General features: G+C 41.2%; 1 protein-coding gene and 1 long non-coding RNA gene across 5 annotated transcripts; one reads left to right on the forward strand and one right to left on the reverse strand.

The window, feature by feature from the left end:
• The first annotated feature begins 212 nt into the window (after nucleotides 1-212).
• TAF15 (TATA-box binding protein associated factor 15) lies at nucleotides 213-21,158 on the forward strand. Of its 3 annotated transcripts, XM_071765345.1 has the most exons (17): nucleotides 213-360; nucleotides 4,640-4,676; nucleotides 5,458-5,506; nucleotides 5,693-5,783; nucleotides 5,876-5,993; nucleotides 8,210-8,264; nucleotides 8,628-8,911; nucleotides 9,734-9,848; nucleotides 15,538-15,572; nucleotides 16,156-16,188; nucleotides 16,736-16,845; nucleotides 17,359-17,488; nucleotides 18,678-18,767; nucleotides 20,051-20,135; nucleotides 20,224-20,309; nucleotides 20,407-20,509; nucleotides 20,775-21,158. In XM_071765345.1, the coding sequence occupies exons 3-17, from the start codon at nucleotides 5,469-5,471 to the stop codon at nucleotides 20,812-20,814; spliced, it is 1,413 nt and encodes a 470-aa protein (XP_071621446.1). In that variant the 5' UTR covers nucleotides 213-360; nucleotides 4,640-4,676; nucleotides 5,458-5,468; the 3' UTR covers nucleotides 20,815-21,158. The 3 variants fall into 3 exon arrangements, with proteins under 3 accessions (XP_071621446.1, XP_071621445.1, XP_071621447.1); XM_071765344.1 differs by lacking the exon at nucleotides 8,210-8,264 and having other exon boundaries at nucleotides 214-360; XM_071765346.1 differs by lacking the exons at nucleotides 8,210-8,264; nucleotides 15,538-15,572 and having other exon boundaries at nucleotides 214-360.
• On the reverse strand, nucleotides 1,134-5,696 carry LOC139806135 (uncharacterized). Of its 2 annotated transcripts, none has more exons than XR_011730133.1 (2): nucleotides 5,436-5,696; nucleotides 1,134-1,944 (listed from the first exon to the last, which is right to left on the reverse strand). It is a non-coding gene; the product is annotated as an uncharacterized lncRNA (long non-coding RNA). The 2 variants fall into 2 exon arrangements; XR_011730134.1 differs by having other exon boundaries at nucleotides 4,453-5,696.
• Nucleotides 21,159-23,048: the final 1,890 nt, after the last annotated feature.

The following is a 23,048-nucleotide window of genomic DNA, read 5'->3' on the forward strand; positions in this document are numbered from 1 at the left end:
TGTCTCCAGGTGCCGAACTCCTGCACCACCATCTCCCCCCTCCCCGTTCTCGGCACGACCCCCCGATTCCTTTTATGTTTATTAATTACATTAATTTCATCTTTTAAGCCGTTCCCAGCGCGCCCCGCACAGCCCTGAGCACCCCCCCGCGCTTCCAATGGCGGTGACTTGGTACGGCCCCGCTCTTCCCCCCCTTCTTCCCCAGCCGAATGGTAGGCGCCGCGCGCGCTGATTGGCTGCCGGGCCCCGCAGTCCGCGCGAGCTGCGGGTGCCTCGGTGAGCGCCGCTCGGGCTCTCTCAGTCTCTCTCCCCCCTTTCCCTCAGACCGGGGATCGGCAGCAGCCGCCGCTATGGCTTCGGGTAGGTGTTTCCAAGGCCGGCGGACTGAGGAGAGGAGAGAGGAGGGTTGGGGGGGGGGGGTGGGAGGCGTTTAGTGGTGGCTTTACTTCCCGTCTCTCAGCGCGGGTGCGGTAGGGCGCGATCCAGCGCCATGTGGCGCAGGTGGAAAAGGCCGCGGCCATGTTAGAAAAGGGAAAAGCAGCCCCATCTTCCTCACCCCCCTTTATCGCCCCCCGTTTATCCCCCGCTCCCGGAGATGGGGGAGGGGAGCCACGCCTCCTCCCCGGGGAGCCCCGCTCCGTGAGGCCGCCCGCATCCCGCCCCTTTCTGTCCGGGGCCGCGCTCGGTCCGGCCCCGCCCCCGTGGCGCAATGGGGTGGGGGGCAGGGGCCCAGCCGGGCGGTCCCCTCGGGTGCTGCGTGGGGTGCAGGCCCTCGTTTTTAGGTGTGGGAGCCCCCATTTTGTGCCACATCCCCTTTGGTGAGGGGTACGGACCCCGCTGTGGCTCATGACCATCAGTGCGGGCCCCCTCCTTCGGGTTGTGTCCACCCCCCGCACCCCGGGTTTGTTCGGGCTCCCCTCGCTGTGAGATCTTAGCCCCCATTTTGGGTTTGGTTATTTCATCCCCCCGTCTCCTTTGGGATGTGTCCCTTTCCCACAGTGTGAGTTGTGAACCCCCTTTTTGTGCCCACCAGTGTAGTGGTTGTGTACCTTCCTGCTGGGACATCCCATTTTTGTTCAGCTCCCCCCCCCCTCATTAGGTCCTGTACAGAATGGGAAAAGGAATTCCAAGGCTTTAATTGCTTCATGGACTGAGCCACATTTTGTTACAGTTGAGTGATTTCAGTGTTACCTTCTGTTAGATGTATGAATGATAGATAATAGAATCATTAAGGTTGGAAAAGATCTCTGAGATAAAGTCCAATCATCAACCCAACACCACCGTGCCAGCTTAACCACGTCCCTCATGTCCCACATTTACACAGCTTGGAGATCCCTCCAGGGATGGTGACTCCACCACTGCCCTGGGCAGCCTTGGCCATTGCCTTACCACTCTTTCAGGAAAGAAATTATCCCTAATAAGCAATTTTAACCTCTCCTGTTTCAGCTTGAGGCCATTTCTTCTCATCCTTTCACTGGTTATGTGGGCTGAGAGACCAATCCCCACTTCACCACAACCTCCTTCCAGGCAGTGGTAGAGAGCAATAAGGTCACAGCCTTCTCCACATTAAAAACACCCCCAGTTTTCTCAGCTTGTGTTTCTCCAGACCCTTCATTACTCTTCAGACACCCTCCAGCAGCTCAATGTCCTTCTTGTAGTGAGGAACACACTACTCCAGGTGTGAGTATAGGGGACCAGTCACCTCCCTACCCTGCTGGCCACACTGTGTCTGATGCAGGCCAGGATGCTGGTTGCCTTTTGGGCCAGTTGGGACATGCTGGCCCCGTGTTCATCCTGCTGTCAATCAGCACCTCCAGGTCCTTTTCCACCAGGCAGTTTTCAAACTGTTCTTCCCCAGGCCTGTAGCATTGTCTGGGGTTGTTGTGACTGAAGTGTGGGACCCAACACTTGGCCTTGATGAACCTCAGACAGCTTTTATCCAGCCTGTACAAAACCAAAACAAAGCAAGATATGTTAAAGAACTCCTTTAGTGCAAGGACAAAACATGAGAAGAAAACATGTCCAAAGATACCATTAAATGCTTTCAAACCATGAAGTTTTCTACAGATTAGTGAAGTTAGGAGGCAAAATAAAACCACTTCCCAAACCCCAGGCAGTTAGAGCTGAGCACCTAGGAGTGCTTAATCTGTTTCTGCTACATGGAGATGCTCAAACATGGGATTATTTTTCTGCTGAGGATATTACAGGAACACTGCTGCTTCTTAATAGGAATTCCTTTGGATGAGAACTGCCATTTGCAAATGTTCACAGCAGGTTCTTCTATCATAAGAGGAATATCTCCTGAGCTGTGTGAGGTGGCTGCTATGCTCCACTTCATTCACAGGAAATTTTTCTGTGGGCTTTTTAAACATTCAGGGAAAAATATCTGTCCATCCAGGAGCTTCCAGAATAAACTGTCTTGTTTCCAAAAATATTTCCACAATCTTGTCCTCATTGGGCTCACCAAATTAAATCGATCAGAAGTCTGTGGGCTAAGAGGTCCAACAAAAGATGTAGAAAAATGTACAAATAAAGGAAATTCCTCTGGTTCTGTGTATTCATATTTTAAAGGCTCTTTATCTGGTTGCTTTCAAACTTCTCCAAAATTTTGTGGTTTGGCAGAACTTTGTAAGGGAGAAACTAAGATCAAATGCAGTCCTTCAGTTTATAGCTATTTACATGCTCACTCAAGTGACAACCTTTTGTATTCTTTGCTCTAATGAGCACTGATGGCATATGAATTTTAGAGTTAAAACATAATTTTAGAATGTCATTACCTATTTAATAGTAATCTTTGTGATCATTTAAATTGAAAGCATGTAAACATTTGCCCATTTCATTAAAAACAATGACCATGTTTGAGTTGCACTTCTGCATTATTTTGGGGTTGGTTTTTTTTTTGATTTTTTTTTCATTATGAAAAAGCAAGGAGTTATTTATGTAGCAGTGCAAAAGGAGGAGATTGTTTCACACCTGAGTGCAGCTGCTTCACAGGACACATGAAAGGAAATATTATTTTGTCTCAGCTTTTGGTAAACCTTTCTCTTACAGAATATGAAATTTGATGGCTTTGTGTTTTGAAGGATGCTTTCCTATTTCAAGGGTTGGACTTGATGATCTCTGAGGTCCCTTCCAACCCTGCCAATTCTATGATTCTATTAAAAATAATAGCTTTGGGTCTGAGTAGCTTTGCTGGGTTTATGCCTGTGCTTGAGTCTGTGTGTAAGTTCTGGCAGGATGGGATTTGTAACCAGGTGAGGGAGGTATAATGAACACACTCTCAGCAATTTGATAAGTGTTTTGATAGGAAAATGGTTCTGGTTGATTGTAATTTATGACTTATACCTTACATTGCAATTAAATTGTGGTTTCAACTTTTTAGGCAGTTCTAGAGGTGGGGCTGGAAGGAGAGCGTGGGGGCAAGACTGAAATCAGAGCAGTTCCTGGTAGATGTTGCTAGACTGGGACACCACAATATTTGTACAGATTTGTGAAGTGATTTGGAAGGAAATGTGTAAAATTGCAGAGCTGTTACCCAGAGTGACAGCACTGGTGAGGCTGGTGGGGAAAGGAAGAAAGGGTTTTGAAGGTGGGAATTTCAAGCCAAAATGTTAAGAGGGATTGAGACTCCTGCAGAGAAAGTGAGATCAGCAGAGTTGGTGAGGTGAAGGAGGCAGCAGGGCATGGAGCATCTCTGCTCCATGGTGTCTCTGGGGAGGTGAAGCCTGCATCTGACCATCCAAATTCTGAAGGACCCCAAGGTGGAGCCTTCTGTGTGTGTTCTGTGTGTCTGCATCTGTTGTGTGCACTTGGCTTGGGAAACAAAATCCTTAGGAGTGTGTTTTCCCCTGAGAGGTTTTAACACCTGAAAACGTGGGGTTTTGCAGAAGAAAATCCATCATTGTGCAATTAATGAGATAGAACAATGTGATAAAGTAAATCAGTAAAGAGAAAACACTCTGTGAGTTGAATTCCAGCAAGCAGGTAGTAGGGGTCTTCATAATGCTGATGGCTTTGGCAAATGAGATGCTTTCCTTAAAATAAAAATCCAGTCATTTGAGTGAAATGTTTTTCTTTTAAACTTGAGGTCCTATTTGGAAATCTACATTTTTCCAGTGTGTTTCAAGGATCAATTTGTGTGATCACTGGAACAGTATTCATCACACCTGCCTGGACAACTTGTGTTGTGCAAATGTTTCATTCTTGCATGGTCTTCATCCTTGATTTTTGCATCTTCAGAGCCTTCTTTGCTAGGCAGAGCTTTCTTGGGGGGGTTCAGTAGGATTGACCTACTTAGCTTTGCTTGAGTAATTAAACTGCTGCATTCTGTTAATTGATGGTGGCCCTGTATTCAGTAGCCATTAGAGGGACTTGTGCAGTCCTGAGTCTTTGGAGGCACAGAGTGAAAATGGAATTCAGATTCTTGAAAAAAAAAGTTCAGAGTGGCTGTACCTGCATCGTGTCCCCTGCACCCCGTGCTTCTGGGTTTCTGTTCTCCCAGTCTTTGCATTTCTTTTTTATTAATAAAGGGGAAGTCTCATTCTTCAGGGAAATCCAGTGTGCTTGAACCTTTCTTATAATAAGTAGAAGATTAAACTGTTAATTGGAAGTTCTCAATATGACTTACTTCTTTTTCTAGATTCTGGAAGTTACAGTCAGTCTGGGGGCCAGCAGAGGTATGTGTGGGTTTGCTTTTGTTTTTTGGTTTTTTTATTAGCTGTTTAATCTGCAAAATAAAAGATCATGAAGGATTCCCAGCCTGGTGTTTGAATCTCTGGGCATGATACAGTGTTGATCCATTTTTGTGGTGCAGGAAGCTTGCTGCCCTGGGCTTTTATAAAAAAGGAAAACGATTTATATTCCAGTCAGTGAAACAGAACTGGTTTTATGTAAGCATGAAAATCATGGCTAATTCTGACTGCTAATGAAAGCTGTAAGGTTCTGTGCCTGAGTTTGAGTTTATAGTTGAGTATGATGGGAGTTTCAGCACGTGGTTCTCTCAACTCTGTCTTAAAGTGGCAGAATAAAGAGTTAAGTATGATCTAAAGATAATGCAGGTTTTTATTATATTGATGTTGAATATCCCTAAAAATACCAGATTGACAGTAGTTGATTAAAATAAAATCCACTGAGTAAGAATATACTGGAAAAGTTAAAATGCCTTGGTCACATATTTTCTGTGGTTTTTAAGAATCTGTCAAGATACAGTAAGCCAAACTTCCATGTACTTAAAACTTGTACTTGAAACAGAGCAGAAATTAAAATAACTCTTCTGGCAGCCCATTATGTTAATCACTATTTATTCCTGCAGTTCTAATATGCCTACAACTGCAGTACTCTGATTAACCACCTATTTTAGAGGGAAGAGAAATTTAAAATAATACCAAAAATACCTTTACTTTCCAGCCCATGAGGAGGGCACTGGAAGCATTCACCAAATGCTGTTTTCTCTTGCAGCTATTCATCCTATGGCAATCAGGGCAGTCAAAGTTATGGACAAGGACAGGTAAGTTGAAAAAAAAACTGGGTGTCTTTAAAAAAAGATGCTCACTGAGTAAAAATAATTGTTCCTGGGCCGGGAAGAAGTCCCCTCTCAGCTGTGCTTGCTGTTTGCAATCAAGTCTAGCAAAGGAAAGCTGTAATTATCTGCTGTGGAAATTACACTTATTTGGGTATGTTCTTTAAATCTCAGGGGTATTCTGGTTATGGGCAGAGTGGAGACAATTCCTCCTATGGACAGAACTATGGAAGCTACCATGGGAACTATGGACAGAACCAAACAGGTTTGGCTAGCTTGTTACATTCATTGGCAGTAGTTAAAAGGTGAATATTTACTAAAAAAAAAAAAAAAAAAAAATTCTTCCTCAATTTCCAGGTTATGGACAAGATTCCCAGGGGTACGATGATGAATCCGGTTATGAGAATCAGAGTCAGAGCTCCTACAACCAGCAGCCTTACAGCAGCCAGGGGCAGCAGAAAGGGTCATCCAGAGGGTAAGGATGCTGAGATTAACAGTATTGAAAGAATTGTCAAGTAATTGTGCATTTTTATCACTGCTAAAAAAGGCCAAGTATCTGAAAATCCGTGGTTTTAAGACATTTTTAAGGGTGGGAAGAACAGGAGGAACGGAAGAGTGTTTCTTTATGTGGGAAGGAAGGATGCAGTTGTTTTGATGTCAAGCCCTATGGGGGGGATAAATTTTAGAAATCTGGTCTTTGGGGAGTGACTGCAGTGAAGGCTGGACTTGGTAGAATATTTTGATTAAGAAAAAGGTAGATCAGGTACCTTTCCAGTCACATTCTTTTGTATAAACTTACTCTTTATTAACATCAAATAAGCTGTTAGCAAGGAAATTTGTAGCTGTTCTTAGATTTGCAGGCTTCTTATCTGACTTAGAATGCCTTTTTTGTGGTGAGAGAGGAGGAAAGGATTTGGAAGCATCATTTAAGAGCTATCTTTTCTTTTTCCAGCTAAGTAGGATTCTCAAAACATTGTGGTTTTATATCCTCATTAATAACTTAAATGTACTTGTCCATCCTGCACTCTGATTCAGACCTTTACAGTATTACAAATTACAAACTGGTTAAATGATGGTGTATTTGAACCAGTTTCAGGAGGATTAATGATACAACTTTTAAAGTATGTTGGAAAATACAGCCTAACTTTCTGTAGCAATTATAAAGCCACTTCATTATCCAATTTACAAGCTTCCTGCACACACCCCAAGGTTACTGCTTGCTTGAGACCTTTATTAAGGACCATGTGACTTCTTTAAAATACCCTGTCTTGTACTGTAAACTTCATTCTTGTGTCCAAGGTCCAAATAGTTTTTTTGTTTCTTTTTTTTTTTTTGCAAACAGATAAAGCAACCTGGACTTCAGTAAACCTGTATTTGGTTTCTGGTTTTGTAGTTACCATGACAAAACATCTTAATAGAAACAGGCAAGGTCTTAATCTGTCAGCAGTAGGTGGTGTCTCTCAAAGTGTCTTTTTCAGATCCCTAAAGAAAGCAGGAACATGGTTAAGTTTTGCTTTGCTTTCTCCTTATTTATTAGAGCTGTACAGAGGCACAGGACTAGGCAATAATGTGGGTTTTTTTTACTCTGTAGACATCTAGTAGGAAAAAAATGCAGTTGGGCATAAATCTTCCAACGAGTTGGTTTTGACCAAGAAAATTCAAGACACTGGAGAACTGTATGATTGTAATAAGTAGAGAGACACTGAGAAATTAAATGCTGGAAACTTTCAGGGGGATGTCCACAAAATTGTTGTACTCACATCCTAAGGAAGGAGCATTGGCAAATGATGGATGCTGTCAATGATGCTTCCTTTGCTGGTGATGGTGCAAAGGCTAAAGCAGAGCTGACAAAAATCTTCACAATCTCTTTGGCACCTGGATTAATTGTGCTAAAGCCAGGATCTAGGCTAGAACTGGGAGAGAGCATATTAGGTGGTATTTACACAGATGAGTTATTTTTAGATTGGTTGGACCCAGTGGACTTAATCTCAGAGTGTTCTGAAAAGCTGGTGGAAAAATTCTGTAGCCTCTTAGATTTATGTTTTATTTTTCATTTGTTTTTTCTGAGACATTTGATTTAGCAAGCAAGATTGCCAAAGAGTGGAGGGTGGCAAATCTTTTGAAAAAAGGGTGGAAGCAGGGAGGAGGAAAAGAAGAGTGGAAGAGATCAGTTTGTTAATTTTAATTGCTGAAAACATAATAAGAGTTAAGCTGCTACTGTGTACCCAGGGGGAAGACAAAGGTATGACTAAGAGCATCATTTCCTGGGTGCAATTTGTTTCTCATAAAGCTCTTTAGTGTCTTTACTATGAAAGGATGACCTGACTGGAACAATAGTTCTCTTGTTGATCTAGATTTTCAAAATAGTTCTGTTTCTGCTCTGAAGTAGCCCAGGGAAGAATGATGTGGGTGAGGTTTTCTTGTGCTTGCTACGAATTTATTAATTAGTGAAGATTTCCAACTCCCTCTTAGAATGTGTATTATATGGAGTTGGAGCATCCTAGGTGTGATACTGGTCAGTGTTTCTGGTGGGATAATATTTTTAGATGACACTCAAGAACTGCAAGTGTGTTAGAGAACATCACAAGAGTTAGAAAAGCTCTTGGCCAAATGGTAGGAGGCCCAGAAAACTCCAGGTTGCAGTTCGATGAAAGCAAAATTTTGTGGATTTTATTTTTTTCTTTTTTGAAGGCTGGAAGGATCAGCTGCACCAATACAACATGAGCAGTGGGTGTCCTCCCTGCAGGTCTGTAGAGGAGGATTTGGCTGTTAGTGGGTCTTGAGTAATTATCCATCAGCCATTGTCATGCTCCTGGGCAGGGCGGGCAAAGCAAGCGTGGTGCTGGGGTGTGTAAAGGGAGAGCTGCTCTTGAGTCACATTTCCATGGGAACTGAGGATGCCTTGGACATGATGGTAAAGTATGGTTTTTTTCTTGGAAGCCAGGTGTATCCCAGCAGAGGTGAAACACAGAGTGTTGTCACATCTGTCTGCCAGTAGTGACTGGGAGGTAACTGAGAAAATTTGAGTAATGTCATCGATTTTCAGCCATTATTTTGCTCTCTCTTCTGTGAACATTTAGCTATTAATACGAATTCTGTTTATTTTAAGTGGAAGAGGCTCTTATGAACAAAAGTCAAACTATGGTCAGCACCAAAGCTCTTATGACCAGCATTCAAGCTATGGACAAAACCAAGACTCTTATGACCAGCAGTCAAGCTCATATGACCAGCAGTCGGGCTATGGCCACCAGGGCTCATATGACCAACAGTCGGGCTATAGCCACCAGAGCTCATATGACCAAAAATCAGGCTATAACCAGCACCAAAGCTCATATGGCCACTCTCAGCAGTCCTACCAGTCTCAGAAGGGAAGCTATAGCCACAACAGCCAAGGTAAAATTCACAGGTTGAGTTCAATATTGGCTAATAAAATTTGAAGAGAAACACTGTGAAATAGTTGGGTTTCCTTCCACAGGCAGTTGGTTTGATGAATAGTTCAAGTTCTTTTCTCCACGTTGATACTCTTGGGGATGTTTTATTTGCTAAGACTTGAAAAACATTATGCAGGAATGGAAAAACTCTTGGGGCCCCAAAATGGTTGCAGTTGCATTTGTTGGAGGCAGCCTCACAGAGCCCATCTCCCTGAGTTCTGCAAATTCTTCATGGAATTTTCTTCTTAAACTATTTTGAACCTTCTTCCTGCATAAGGGTGCCATGTCTTGATCAGTCATGAAGAGTTTTTGCACTTCACATTCCAGCTTTATGCTGTGTAGGTGAACTGTGAGATAGAAGGAAATGAGACCTGTGAGATCTGCTGGGTTTGGGGTTTTTTTTCAGTAACTTGACACAGGCAGCACAACCCACACTCTTTATCCTTGTTCTGTCTTCAGTGATGTCATTTGCAAACTGGCAAGGCTCTGGGGGAGCAGAATGAAATTCTGTGTGTTTAATATTTGGAAAAGGGAGTGTAATTAAAGCAGAGAGTGTTTACATTCTGAGACACCACGTGGCCCTGAGCACCAGGGGGATAACTGGAACAAAATCAAACTTCTGCTCCGTTTCTTCGCGGTGCAGATAATGGAAGAGAGATTAAGGACTTGATGCTTTCCAGATGTTAAGGACAGACTTTGGGAGAGGGGGGGAGGGATGGCTGATGAGGGGGGGATTTTCACTGCACTGCACTCATCTTTTGTTTTGTGTTACTCATCCCCCCAGATGATCGCCGTGAAAAGAGTAGGTATGGAGAAGATAATAGAGGCTATGGCGGGTCACAGGGAGGAGGTAGAGGGGGCTATGACATGGATGGAAGAGGTCATATGTCTGGATATGGGTAAGTGCCTGCAGTTCTTTATCCTTGTTTCTTATTATTTAGCTGTTTAAAAGTTTTGTTTACTAGAGATCTATTCCTAATGTGGTTCAGATTTCGTTGTCCGAAACTGGAAGGTTTCTGACACTAATTTTGCAGAATGCATTTTGCCTAAGAAAAGCTTTGAGGTTCAGATAGGTTGAGACCAAGCATTTGGTTGTTAGGACAGAGAGCTGTGTTTTATTTACAATACAAAAACTACCTGAGCCCATCCCTTGAAAAAAAGATGGTTTAAACCAGGTAAAAATCTGTTTTCAGTGTTAGGAAAACCAACAGGCAGGAAAGGAGAAAGTTTTACAGAATTCATAGCTAAGGTAGATAACATTTGAGCAGGGAATTATTTTAACTTTCCAGTGATGAGTCATTACTCTTAAGGTTGGCTAATTACCCTTCTGCTTTCTAAATAATTTAGGAGTAGTTCAGTAAAAAAATTGCTCGTCCTTTACTGGTTTTTTTTTCTGTTTTAATCTTCTGTTATAATACAATTTTTATTATTTTAGCTGTCAGTCTAAAGATACTTATTTTAGGTACATTTTAAATAGTAACAATACTGTTACCCTTTCTACCATTGCCCATTTCTGTCAAGAAAATTCATGCATATATTTAATTTTATGCTTGCAGATGATTTCCTGCATAGGTCTGAGAGATTGGGACCTTTGTTTTAAAATCCTATTGAATTAGGCCAGATGACATTATTATTTCTTAATAAACTGTCACAATTGGTTACCTTTTATGATCCTCTGAAATGGTTGGGGCTGTTGAGTGGCTGTTGATGAGAGAACATTGAAGCTTCCAGTGAGCTTTGAAGTGTTGCTTGTCAACATCACTTACCCTTTAAGAGGCTGCAGAGTACTGGGTTATTGTAGAACTCCAGGTGAAGAGCTCTGATTACACAGTGCTGCCTGTTTGAACTGAATTAATTAAAAAAATATATATAACAACGATATCTAAGACTTGATTACTTTTTATTTATTGGTAAACCACATTGTAAGTTTGCCTGCTCCTAAGATGGTCCCAAATTGTACTTTATGGCTTGTTTTGATGATGTAGTGGACCCTTTATCTCCTAATCAGGTGTGCTAGACCAAATACAAAAGTGTATTAATAGCTATAAAACCTCAGCAAACTGTATCATAAAATATAAACTTAACTAGCAAAGTAATTCCTAAGTCAACTTTCAGTTAAAACTGAATGCTTTTTGTAATTAGCCTTTGTATGGATAAGGGTTTTCCAAAGTGCTATGCTAAAATTGGATATTTAAAAAATTATTTATCTGACTCCTTTCCAACAAGAGGAATGAATGTGAGCTTCAAAAACCATAGATTTTATCACTTGGAAACTTCTGTCTTTTTAAGATAAAGTAAGCTAAATTAATGTCTGTGAAAATAAAGCCTCTTCCCATATTTTACCAAAATGTAAGAAAAATTTTGTTCACACATCCATGTAGACAGTAGTACTTCAGCCAACACTTCAGTGGACTTGAAAGCCAAGAGAAGGAAAAGAGTGGAGGCAAACAGAGAACTGGGGGAAAATACAGCAAAATGGGAAGGCATTTATTAGGAGGTCTGTCTGCTTCTGTTGAGTGATGCAGTCTTTAATGCAGGTTGCAGTGAATTTTTCTGAGACTACAGTGTCATGTATGTTCATTCAGTCTTTCTGCATAATTATCATGGAGGATGCTGCTTCTGACTCAATATTTTACTGAACTCATGCCTATTAGAAAGGTGCAAAAGGTTGAATTAAATAACACACTCTATAATCAAGGGGAAAATAACTTCCAATAAGGTAAGAAATCATGTTTAGTCCTATGAAAATAGAGGGTCTCAGGGTATGTTTTGGGTTTTAGTTCTTTGATTTTCTTTTTTTTGCCCCCTCCCTGATAGCAGTTAGTGTAGGAATGTCAGATCTATTTCCAGTCACTGGTTAGCATTTTCAGTTTTTTACTTCTTTCCCATTTTTAAGCTTAGCATTATATTGTGGAAATTCTGTAGCCATCAGGAAAGAATCTGTCAAAAAAATCTTGTCTAACTAGATACTTCTGCTGCTTTAATAATGCAGGCTTTGATTTCTATAGGGGTTAGAAAATAATGTGTGAGGGAGTTCTAGCAACACCAAAAAAAACCAACCCAGTTCCTTGACATTACAAAAAGAAAAATCAACAGCTAATGAGATCACAGCAAATGTGTCTCTTCTGTCTTAGCTAGTAATTGAAATTTTGTCTCAGCTGGCATTTAAATGCCAGGAGAACATGTTGCATCTTGTATTTCATCAGTAGGAGCATCACCCTGTCACTGGGGTTCTGCAGCAGTGTTTCTTTACTTGCTCTGTTCTGCTGGGCCAGCAGAACCCCTTGGTTCCAAGTAGCATCACTGCCTTGCTGCTGTCCTGTCCTTGTGAGACAGGGGCTTTGCCTTAAATATTGATATTTCCCACAAGTTTTTTGCAAGTTGCATTTGCCTGTAGAAACTTGCCCTGCCTGCAAGACCTCTCAGCAGTCTGCAAAAAAAAAAAAAAAAAAAAGAAATGACTCTGGAATACTTGGTACAAAATCAAATTAATGTTTTTAAATTTTGAGAGCTTTCATTTCTTTGAATGACCTTCATAAAAGTACTTCCAGAATGTAGTTGGGAAGCTTAAGGTGTGATAGTTATTCTCAAAACTAGAATGACTTGAATACATCATCTCTTGGTGACTGTATTGGTGCACTGAGCATTCCTTTCCTTGTAAAAATACATTCTTAACATGGAACTCCCACATGCTTGGTGAGACATTGATGCATGCTGGAGGCTGAAATTTTGTTCCTCTGCCAATATCTGATCACTTTTTTAAAAAATATATTTCTTGTATCTGCAATTTCTGTCTCAGTGGAGCTGTGCTTTTAATTTAAGGAGTTCTTTCCAGCTGAAGTGAGCAATGCTCAGATGAACTCCATTTACTCTCAAGTAGGTGATGTTTAAATATATGACTGAGTATAGGGAGAAAAGAACATCTGATGACATTCCACTCAGAGCAGTTTTTGTCACTCTGAATGGTGCCATGTACACATTGTGGCTGCTCCCAGTTCAGTCTTTTATTTATTTTTTTTATTTTATTTTATTGCTGAATTTTAGCTACCTCTTCATGGTTCTAAGACAGGATGTGAAAACTCCAGACTCCATCCACTCACCCATCTGTTTGGTCTTGAGAAAGCAGTGGACTCTGGAACACTGCAGTTGGATCTCCCACATCTCTAACAATAGTGAGGGGAATAATTCAGTTTGAGACTTGAATTTTAGATCTCAGTGAGGGGTAGATCTGAGGCTATGTTTGACTTTGCTTGCTGCAGCATATCCACGTGCCTCCTGGGGATCTTAGGTACCTTTGCCTGGCTTTATAAATCAGGTGAAATGGGACTTGAAAATGGAGGAAAGGATGAATCTGTCATCAAAAGTGTCTGTCACTGGATTGATGCACCTTTTGGTTTGGTTGGTTATGTAAGGTGAAGCAGGAGGTAACATGTTGAAGTTTACTTGGGCAAAAACATGTTTCTACAGATGTTAATTAAAACCATTCAGAGTCATGGATTGCATTTGTTAATGGGGATGCAGAATTACTGCAACAGAAAATGAGAAATCAGGCATTTGCCTATGGCTTCCTTTACACTTTTTATGTGCAGGTTGGGTCACTTCTCAGAGTCATTGTGCACACATTTGAACCCCAGCGTTGGGGGGAAATCTTCACTTCTGTAAAATCCCTGCTGTGTTGATCACAAATTTAAAATCTGCATGGTTTTAGTTTGCTGGATTTTTTTTTTTAATTAATGTATCTGCTGCTGTATACTTTCAAATCAGAAAACAGACCTGGTCTGGATAATGCTGTCCTGATGAACTGGGACCCTGATCTAGGGTTGGAAAATTCTGGTAACATTTGCATGGTTGAGGTATTCACTGTTGTTATTTCTGAGTCAAAATCCTAGAAAAAAGAACAGGTATCCTGCTGAAAATTGTTGTATCATAATGAAGTTGGGTTTTTTAGCTGAAGTGAATTGTAGGTGGCAGAAAGGTATTTGCAGTAAAATTTTATGATCATCATTGTGTTTTTATCAGTCTTTGAAAATAGACAGCCTTGAACAAAGACCAGCTCTGATGCTGCTATAAAATTCATTCATTTGACTTCTTTAGTGAGCAGAATGAATGACTTATGAGTAACTGGCACTGTGAGGTAGCATTCAGATTTTTTTCTGTGGAGAATCAATTTAAAATCTGCAGCAAAAATTTACTTTAAGAAAAGTCTCAGTAAAAGTAATAGTCTGTTGTAACAAATGTCTAATACTCCTTACATACACTGTTACAGTATTGTCAGTCACCCTTCAAAGAATGTCTCTAAATCTCTAAATGATACCATTTGAAACTATTTTTCTTTTGTCCCTCTCTTTGGACTGGTTTTATCACATAAAATGTTAAGTAAGCAGTAGCTCCTATTCATGACTTTGTATTTGCTGTAACAGAAAACAGATAAAATGTCAGAGAAGTTACTCACTGATTTTTTTTCCTTGCCTTTTGCTGGGGTGCTTGTGTCCCATGTTTGGACTCTGGTGTATTTATTGGTAAACAGGTTGAATTAAAACCTGAGGTCACTTCTAGTTATAAAGCACACTGGTGAGGAGGTTTCTCCTACTGGTGTAGTAGTTCCAGAGTCTGGAGATAACTCTGATCAGGGCTTAAATTGGTTTTATCTTAGCTGCTGGGTGTGAAAGCTCAAGATGAGGTGAAATGCCTGCTTTTCAGGTAGTTATACATGGCAGTATGAGACACCTGGTTTATTGACTTTCTAAAAAAACTCCAGTGGTTGTATTTTTTCCTGAAGGTTTTGAATATTGATTACATTGTGTTCATAACACGGATGCAATTAAAAGTGAAAAACCCTATTAGTGCAAACCTTGACATTGAAATGAGTGAGGGTTTATTTTCATGCACATAACTGGAGGCATAACATCCTGTTGAGAACCCCCCTCTTAACCTTTGAAAATTGTTGTATGTAATCTCTTAACTTGGTCTGCATTTTGTGCCACAGGTTTCAGAATGAATGAAATAAAACTTGATGGCCTCTGCTTTTGGAGCTCACATACACACACACCTTCTCTGTAATGCCAAGTGCTGACAGAGCAGGAGGGCCTCAGAGAATGGCTGATCCTGCTAATTTGTGCCCCCCCCCTGCATATAAATGCATAATAATGGAGGTTAATTAACTTCAGCTCTTCTTACTCCTAGGAAAGTACTAAAGTACTAATTATTCCTAAGCAGCAATTACATCTATTTAATCAATTGAAGCCCATTAACCTTCACAGAAATAATGTTTCTGTTTTAATCCCTAGTTTAACAGCAGTCATTTTGGCTGAAGGGATGGGAGAAAGTATGGAAACAATGCCATGTCTCTGGGTTACTTTAAAATATTCTTTAGGGCTTCTCTTCTCCAGTGCAGCACCCTGGGAGAATATTCACTTTTCATGTAATTTAATCTTTGCACATGAATGAGTAGTGAGGAGAACGTAGAGATGGTGCTTTAGCTGCCAGACAGTAACTCTCAACTTGTGATCAGTTAACTGTAGATTGAGCCTTGGGCTCAGCACGTAGAGACTTAAGGAAGAAATCATTTCTTCAATTTTTCCTCTGCAGTGGTGGTGACCGTGGTGGCTTCAAAAATTATGGTGGTAAGTGCCGAGTATCCAAAAATGTTTCAGTGGAAATTCTTTATAAATCTAAAAGCCACCAATATCTTGTTACTATCTAGTAGAAGCATTATAGAGTTTTGGTGAGGCTGGTGTGTTCATCAGTTTTAATAGCCAAACTTTTAGAAATAAACTGGATTTCTACTTTGTCAAATTGCATGAAAGAATTTGTGGAGACAGTGACATTCACCGGATTTTTTTCTTTTCTTTTTCTTTTTTTAATTTTTGTTAGAAATGCTTCTTAGAAAGGTACTAGAGGTTAAAAAAAAAAAAAAAAAAGTGGTAAACTGCTTGGTGATCTGACAACCAGCATTTGCAAGACAACACCAGCACAGCACCAGTGTGGCAACTGCCACATGCTGCAAGTTAAAGAACACGTTAACGTCCTACAGACACCTTCTGTTGAACGTTTAATCTAAATATTCTCTAGATCTCTGGTTAAAGTTTTAGATCTTAGATGCATTGCATACGTACTTTGAATATTTTCTTGTCTCTAAAAAGGTCGCTTGAAAATGTTTTGCTAAAAATAGTCTTTTTTATTTTTTTTTAAAAACTTGTTTCATAGGTCAAAGGGATTATGGACCGAGATCAGATGCTGGTAAGAAAACAAGCAGTGGGTGGGAGTGGATTGTAGCTCTTAGGTTCTTGCTTGTAAAATGTATGTCCTGAAAGATGGACATGGTTGCAATTCTCATGGCTCAAGAGAAATTTAGCTAAAGCTTGTCTTTCTTGAAAGAAATCTATTTTATTAAAGTGCATGTGAATTTTTGGATGTATTTTCATGTAGCAAGTAACAATTTGCTGGTGAACTTTGAGTCTACTTGAGCGAAGCAGCTGCTTTCACTGCCATAACACTTCTGCTCAGCTTGAATTACTTAAAACATGTACTGCTTTGATGGGTTTGGGTGCCCTAGCTGCATGGCCAAGTTGAGTTTGTGGCAGACAGCTGGTCAGTCTCTGATGTACTACAGGATCTGAAGGTGCTGTGCATGTATTTTTGAAGTTGAAGGTGTTAATTTCAAAATTGTGCTCTCTGCAAGATGTCTTTGGGGTTTGAGAGTCTGCTACAGCATAGACCTAAGCTTAAAATGTTGCTTCTGTTGCTGCCACAAAAACACATGGTAAATATAGCTCTTTTTTTATAGATTCAGAGTCTGACAACTCTGATAACAACACTATCTTCGTGCAAGGACTTGGAGAGGATGTTTCAACAGATCAAGTGGCAGACTATTTCAAACAAATTGGTATTATAAAGGTATGTGAAATGGGAATTCATTGGTAAGAAGGAAGAGAAGTTGTGGAGCTGGTGTATTGGAAACGTTCTGGTATTTATTGTTCAAGGCCAGTGTTCTCTCTGACTCCAGCACTTGGAGGTAATATTTTTATCTGGCTTCCTAGATGACAGATCATTTATAGGCTGGCAGAACTAGCAGCTTTTTTCTAGTGACATTTAGATCTGTTTTTCAGTCTTTATAACTGTCTGCTGTCCTACCCTCACACTTCAAGTGTGCCACTGTCTATGGCTTTCTTAGTTTCTGCAATTCTAAATTAGGGCTTTCTACACTTGACCTCATTTTTTTGTAAAAACTGGGCCCATTGTTGCTTCACAGAGAGCAGCCAGGCAGTGTCCCTCCCTCCAAAGCATCTGTTTCTGCAGTGCAGCACCAAGAGAATTTTCTTTCTGATGGCACTGAGCTGTTACAGTTTACGCTATGAATGGGCTTTACCATTATTTCTCCTATGCCAAGTGTGAAACCTTTCCTTTCAGACCAACAAAAAGACTGGCAAACCCATGATAAATCTCTACACAGACAAGGATACTGGCAAACCAAAGGGAGAAGCAACAGTGTCTTTTGATGATCCTCCTTCTGCTAAAGCAGCCATTGACTGGTTTGATGGTGGGTGAGAGTGCCTGTGCTTTTCATTATTTATGAATCTAACAAGCAGTGGAAGAAGCAAATGGATCTGTTTCATGTTGTTTTGTGTGTGCTGGCTTTCTCTCTCAGTCAGAAAACTGCAGCTAGCGGTTAAGACCAGAAATATGTAATGAAATTGTTAGGGTTTGTTGCTGGTTTTGTTCGTTGCACAAAGCACAAGAGATGGTGTTGATGTTGCTAAGGAAGAGTGTGACTTCTTGTGCAGACTGTAGAGCTGTAACCTGTGTTAGCAGCTGGAGGGATTTCCTACAGTCCAAGAATTATTATTTAGTGTTGTGGTAGCATTTCTAGATTTTGGCAATGGCTGTGGCAACCTGGTGCCAAGTACTTTGTGTATATCCAGTGAAGAGCAGGGATTTTCTTTCATTTATGGGTTCAGTGGAGGAAGAGAGCTGATCCCAGAAACACATTGATATAAAACTCTTCAGGCTTGATGTAGGAGATGCAGCAATACTCTTGTAGTAGTAAACTTAGGGAGGAAAATTATTACCCCAATGACCTTGTGTGTTCACAGGATCTTAGTAATATTGGGCAGAAACAAAAGTACAGAGTCTGCTGCTGGTGTGAAATGACAGTGTGTAAAAAAGCCTGAGCTGGTTTGGTGTTTGGTGGTTGGAACTTTGCTGATAGGACACAAATTGACTTCTGTTTGAGAGGGTAAAGCAAGCATGGCTGTGTTAGGCACACATGAAGTCTTGTTGGTTCTGTGTGAAACTTTTTTATCTAGGAAGAACTGAGACTTTGTAATTCAGAAATTTGTGTATTCCTTAACTGGGAGAGTTTAATTTTTGTGCTGGCTGTTGATTGGACGAAAGCCTTGTTGCTTGACTTGGGAGAAGAACATAGAGTTTTAATGTCTGAACTGTTTATCCATGAGCATAACAAAAAATGCTTTTAATAGTCTTATGTGTCTATTTAAATTGCAACTTGCAGATCACAGTTAAATTAAGAGAAATAGCTGTGGGTTTATGAAGAGCCTAGCAACTAACTCTAGAGTTTGCCATCTCACATTTGGACCAGAGCTTTTAAATTAAGATATTTACTGCAGCCTCCCTGTGTCTTAAGAGCTTTGCACTCAGTCTGTATGTGCAAATCACTTCTGTTTTTATGAACTGTATTGATATTTCTCTTGTTTTCTGTCTTTTCACAGGAAAAGAATTCAATGGCAATGTTATCAAGGTTACTTTTGCAACTAGAAGGCCTGAATTCATGAGAGGAGGTGGAGGTGGTGGACGTCGAGGTGGGACTAAAATCTATAGAATCCATTTTTGTGCACAGTTAAATACTTTTAAACCATTATTGGTTTATAAAAGGCAAGTTGACCCTGAAGCACTGATTCATCCAAGTCTATGGACTTTTGGTATTCTGCCATGAAAGGGAGTAATAAGGATTGAACTCAGTTAAGTAAACAGAAATCTGTAATCTCTTCTGCACAGTGCAGGATTTATGCTTTCCTTTTGAACTGGAAAGTCTCCAGGTCATGTCTGAGCATTGCTTTGGTAGAGATAGTGTAACCAGGATGAGACTGTACAAATTCCAGATATTTAGGTGGGAATTCCCAGGGAGTATTTGTGTATTACAGCAAAGCCTTGAGGTACTCTGGCCTTTCCAGAGGAAATTATTCAACTGCCACTGACTTGGAGCAGTAGTTAAGCAGTAGTTAATCTCCCTGATTCTCTTCATAATACAGTTTTGTCAGCTGTCCACTGGGTATTAATTACTAATTTAATGGAAGCATGCTTTGTGTGGCACCTGCCAACAGATTTTAGTTTTGAAATCAGGCAGTTTGGTAGGCTGATAGAAAATGATTCAAGAACTTGGGTTGGTATAAAAGCTCTTCATCTTTTTGATGCAGAAAGCAAGAGCTTTGTTTTGTGTCTTTGTTTTGTGCTTGTGTCAGATGCTTCCTGGCATTAATCCAGGCAGATTTTTTTGATTCTGTGGCTTGGTCTGGACATATGTGATTGATACTCTATGTGGTTAAATCTTTATGAAATTGTATTAATACTCATAGTGGGTTTATATTTTCCCATTGGCAGTTCAAACAGATCAAGTTTCCTTCTACTGCTGAAAAAGAGTTCGTAAAAAATATGAGGTGGAGCAAATTTTTCTGACCACCATGTGCTGGTTTTGCTTCTTATTTCCCCACCTGCCTAAGCTATAAATCATGTCAGTATGAACATATATGTTTCAGCTTTGCAGAACTGCAGGACACTGAATGCTCTAGAGCTTTGTTGGTGGCTGCAACTTCTGTTGTCACTTGCCCAAACCTTCCAGCTATCTTGCAGCTTGCAGTAAGTCATCTGGTAGCTGCTGAACTCTACAGGGGTATCATTTTTTGTCACAGGAACTGTTTGCTGCTTTAAGAGTTTGTGATAGTTTCAGAGGCTTGCCTAGTAGGGATGTATTTCCTTTCACCTGAAGAAAGTTGGGTTCTGAAGCCAGTGAGTCCTTAAAAATGTTTCTCATGTTTAGGTCATAGATGCTTCTCCTCTTTTTTTCTGATTATAATTTTGTCTACAGGTTCACGAGGTGGATATGGAAGAGGTGGGGGCTTCCAGGGGAGAAGTGGGGAACCCAAAAACGGTGACTGGGTTTGTCCTAACCCGTAAGTGTCCCTTTGATTGGGCAGGGGGTGTTTCATGTGTGCCTTCTGAATTTCCTGGCAGCTAATGTGGAATTTTTGTCTTTCTTAGGGCCTGTGGTAATATGAACTTCGCTCGCAGGAATTCCTGCAACCAGTGTGGTGAGCCCAGACCAGAAGATTCACGTCCATCAGGAGGTGTGTATAAACAACTCTGTCTCTTTTAGAAGTGCTCATGACACCTGCAGCTTTTGGAAAGACCTGGCTGATGCCTTGGTTTGCATTTTCCTTCCAGACTTCCGTGGGAGAGGTGGCTATGGAGGAGAAAGAGGCTACCGAGGCCGTGGTGGCAGAGGCGGTGATCGGGGAGGCGGCTACGGTGGCAAAATGGGAGGAAGGTAGGGAGCTCCTCTGTGGGGCATGCAGGCTGTGGAATTGATAGGGAATATGGGAAAAGACCATTGTTTATCTGTGCACACACAACTGGAAAACGTTAACTACAGATCAGAACTTCCAGAGAAGATCAGTTTGCCTTTCGAGTCTGTTCCGTCAGCGTTTTTGGCTACACCAGATACCCAGAAGTTGGCGTAGAGGGGTTTGACTGAAGGAACTGTTTGTTAACTTGCTTAAAGGAGTCCTTAAAACTTCTTCTTTCCCTTGCAGAAACGATTTCAGAAATGATCAACGCAACAGACCATACTGAAGACCACTGTGAATGTTTTGTTTGTTGTCTTGATGAGTTTGATAGTGAAATTGCCCGAGTTTTGCCTGCCGCTTCACCCATGGCCTCTTTGGATAGTGGAATTGAGTGAAACTAGATTTTTATTTTGGTGGGAGGGACTGGGGCAGTTTGGGAGGATTTTTTTTAAGCAAGACATTGAAATTTAATCTTGATTTCCACATTCTTCTCTTTTCTTCCCCCCCCTTCCCCCTCCCCCATACCTTTTCAACAGGCCCTACGAAGGAAAAGGATAAACTGTAAAATATTGCCAAAATATGAAGTGTTTTGTAATACAACAATAAATGCTGATTGTTTTATTTGTGAAATCTTACTGTTTCACAATTACTTCAGTTGCATGCATTTCCTTACACATTCCCTGTCTTCCTGTGATATAACCTAAGGAGTAAATATGATGTTGGTTGAAATGGTACTGCTGTTCTCACCCTAGCTCTCTGCTGTCTGCAAAACCTGGTAGTTAAGCTGGTGGTGAGCTGTCCCTGCCCTCTATCCCACAGCTGCAGACTTCTCCTGCTCCTTTCTTATTTTTCTCTGAGGCTGAAGTCCTGTGGATACTCCTACATGTGCTTTGGTGTCCCCTGCAGCCCTCATGAGGAGCAGGCAGGTGGCAGTGTGACCTCGTGCTAGCAAGGAGTGTATTGTGTCCAGAAAAGGTGGGATGGCTTCCAGAAAAAACAGAAGTAATTAGCTACATATTGCTGTACCTTTTAACTGCTTCTTTTGAAGTGTAGGTAATAGAAAACAAGTGTTGTGTGCTGCTGCTTCATCTTCAAGAGAAAATGCAGGTGAGGTGCAGTAGACACAATCTTAAGCATTCAGGATTCAGTACTGAAGCCAAAGTTTGAAGAAAGAAGACTCCTCAGACTGGGTGGGTCTCTGAGCACTGCTGCTGGTGTCCAGTGCTACCTCCTCACCATAACTTAAAAGAGAACATCTCTGGTCACCCAGCACTCCAGTGGGCAAATGCTACACATGCAAGTTCTCAGGGTCTGTTGTGACAATCTTTATAACTGGGCACACAGCTGCAGTTCAAAGACAGGAACAAAAATAGCTTTTGTTAGTGTTTGTAAGCCAGCTCCCTAGCTTGGTGTACATCCATGGTCATGGTAACAGTTTAAATCAGCCACTACCCCTGGCTGTAAATGTAGTAACCATGCTGTGCCTTTTTAAGGTTTCTCCTGGAAAGCAGGGGTGCTCTCACTGTTCTGTCAGAAAAGGCATTTGTCATGAATTCTGGGTGACTTCCTCCTCTTAAAACTGGGATTTAAGGCATTTGTGTGTTAGTGACACATTAAATGATCAAATTTAATGTATGGGTGAAGCTTTAGAAAGGCAAATTGTAGACAAAAGAATTCAGCATCTGTTGTTTTGCTGTAGATGTAAGATCTGAGGCCTGATTACTCCTAACTTGGTCTGTTAGGGGATAGGAAAGTTTGAGCTGGTTATTTGGGTTTTTTCCAAGTTAGTCTTTCTTGGGGCTGCACTTTGTGCCCTCAGAGCTGTGTGGGGAGAGGCTGGAGCAGCTGATCTGCTGCTCATGCTGAAGGGACAGCTGATTCCATACCTGATCCCAACCAAAGTGGTTTCTCTGGAGGATTTTTGACATTGCCTGATGCTGCTCCCCAGGCCAGGTGTTGTTGAGCAGCAAACATTTGAAGAATGGCTGTTCTTTGGAGTGGATGGAATGGAACAACTTGAAAGGGTTCTTAGTACAAAGCATCGAAGATTTAATTTTTTTTTTTTTTACCTGGCGGTTCTCGTGCATCACATCCATCCCAGGCAGGAACTGCCACAGGGGAGTAATGGTGTTGCTATTTGCTTATCAGCTGTGGCAAACACTAAAAGCTGCTCTGAGAAATTTTGTGTCACTGAAGTGCTGTTTCATAATGTTGGTTTATAAACAGCTCTTGAAACTCACCTGGAGCTGGTGGCGATTCAGTGGCGGTTCAGCTGCTGGCTCTGCAGAGCCCAGCTCTACTCTGCAGCCCTGGTGAGCAACGTGGCCTCCTGACTCCAGATGCTGCCTGTGGTAACAGAATTTAGTTTTCCATGATGTTTTGAGGTGAATATGATGATATTATTGATTTAGAGACCTGCTGGATCTCCAAGCTGTGGAAGTGCCTTAGGAAAGGGTTTAGAAATTGAAGCCGCTGACTGCATTGAGACCTTTGCATTAAATTTGGGGGAGATGGAATTTT

The sequence above is a fragment of the Heliangelus exortis genome, chromosome 21 (genome assembly GCF_036169615.1).
Source record: "Heliangelus exortis chromosome 21, bHelExo1.hap1, whole genome shotgun sequence".
In the NCBI taxonomy this organism is placed as follows: Eukaryota; Metazoa; Chordata; class Aves; order Apodiformes; family Trochilidae; genus Heliangelus; species Heliangelus exortis.

Excerpts from the sequence above, each read along its gene's own strand:
- TAF15 (XM_071765344.1), top strand. Across the intron at positions 15,573-16,155 it reads TGGCTTCAAAAATTATGGTG|GTCAAAGGGATTATGGACCG; the intron begins GTAAGTGCCGAG and ends CTTGTTTCATAG. Across the intron at positions 16,846-17,358 it reads AACAAATTGGTATTATAAAG|ACCAACAAAAAGACTGGCAA; the intron begins GTATGTGAAATG and ends CTTTCCTTTCAG.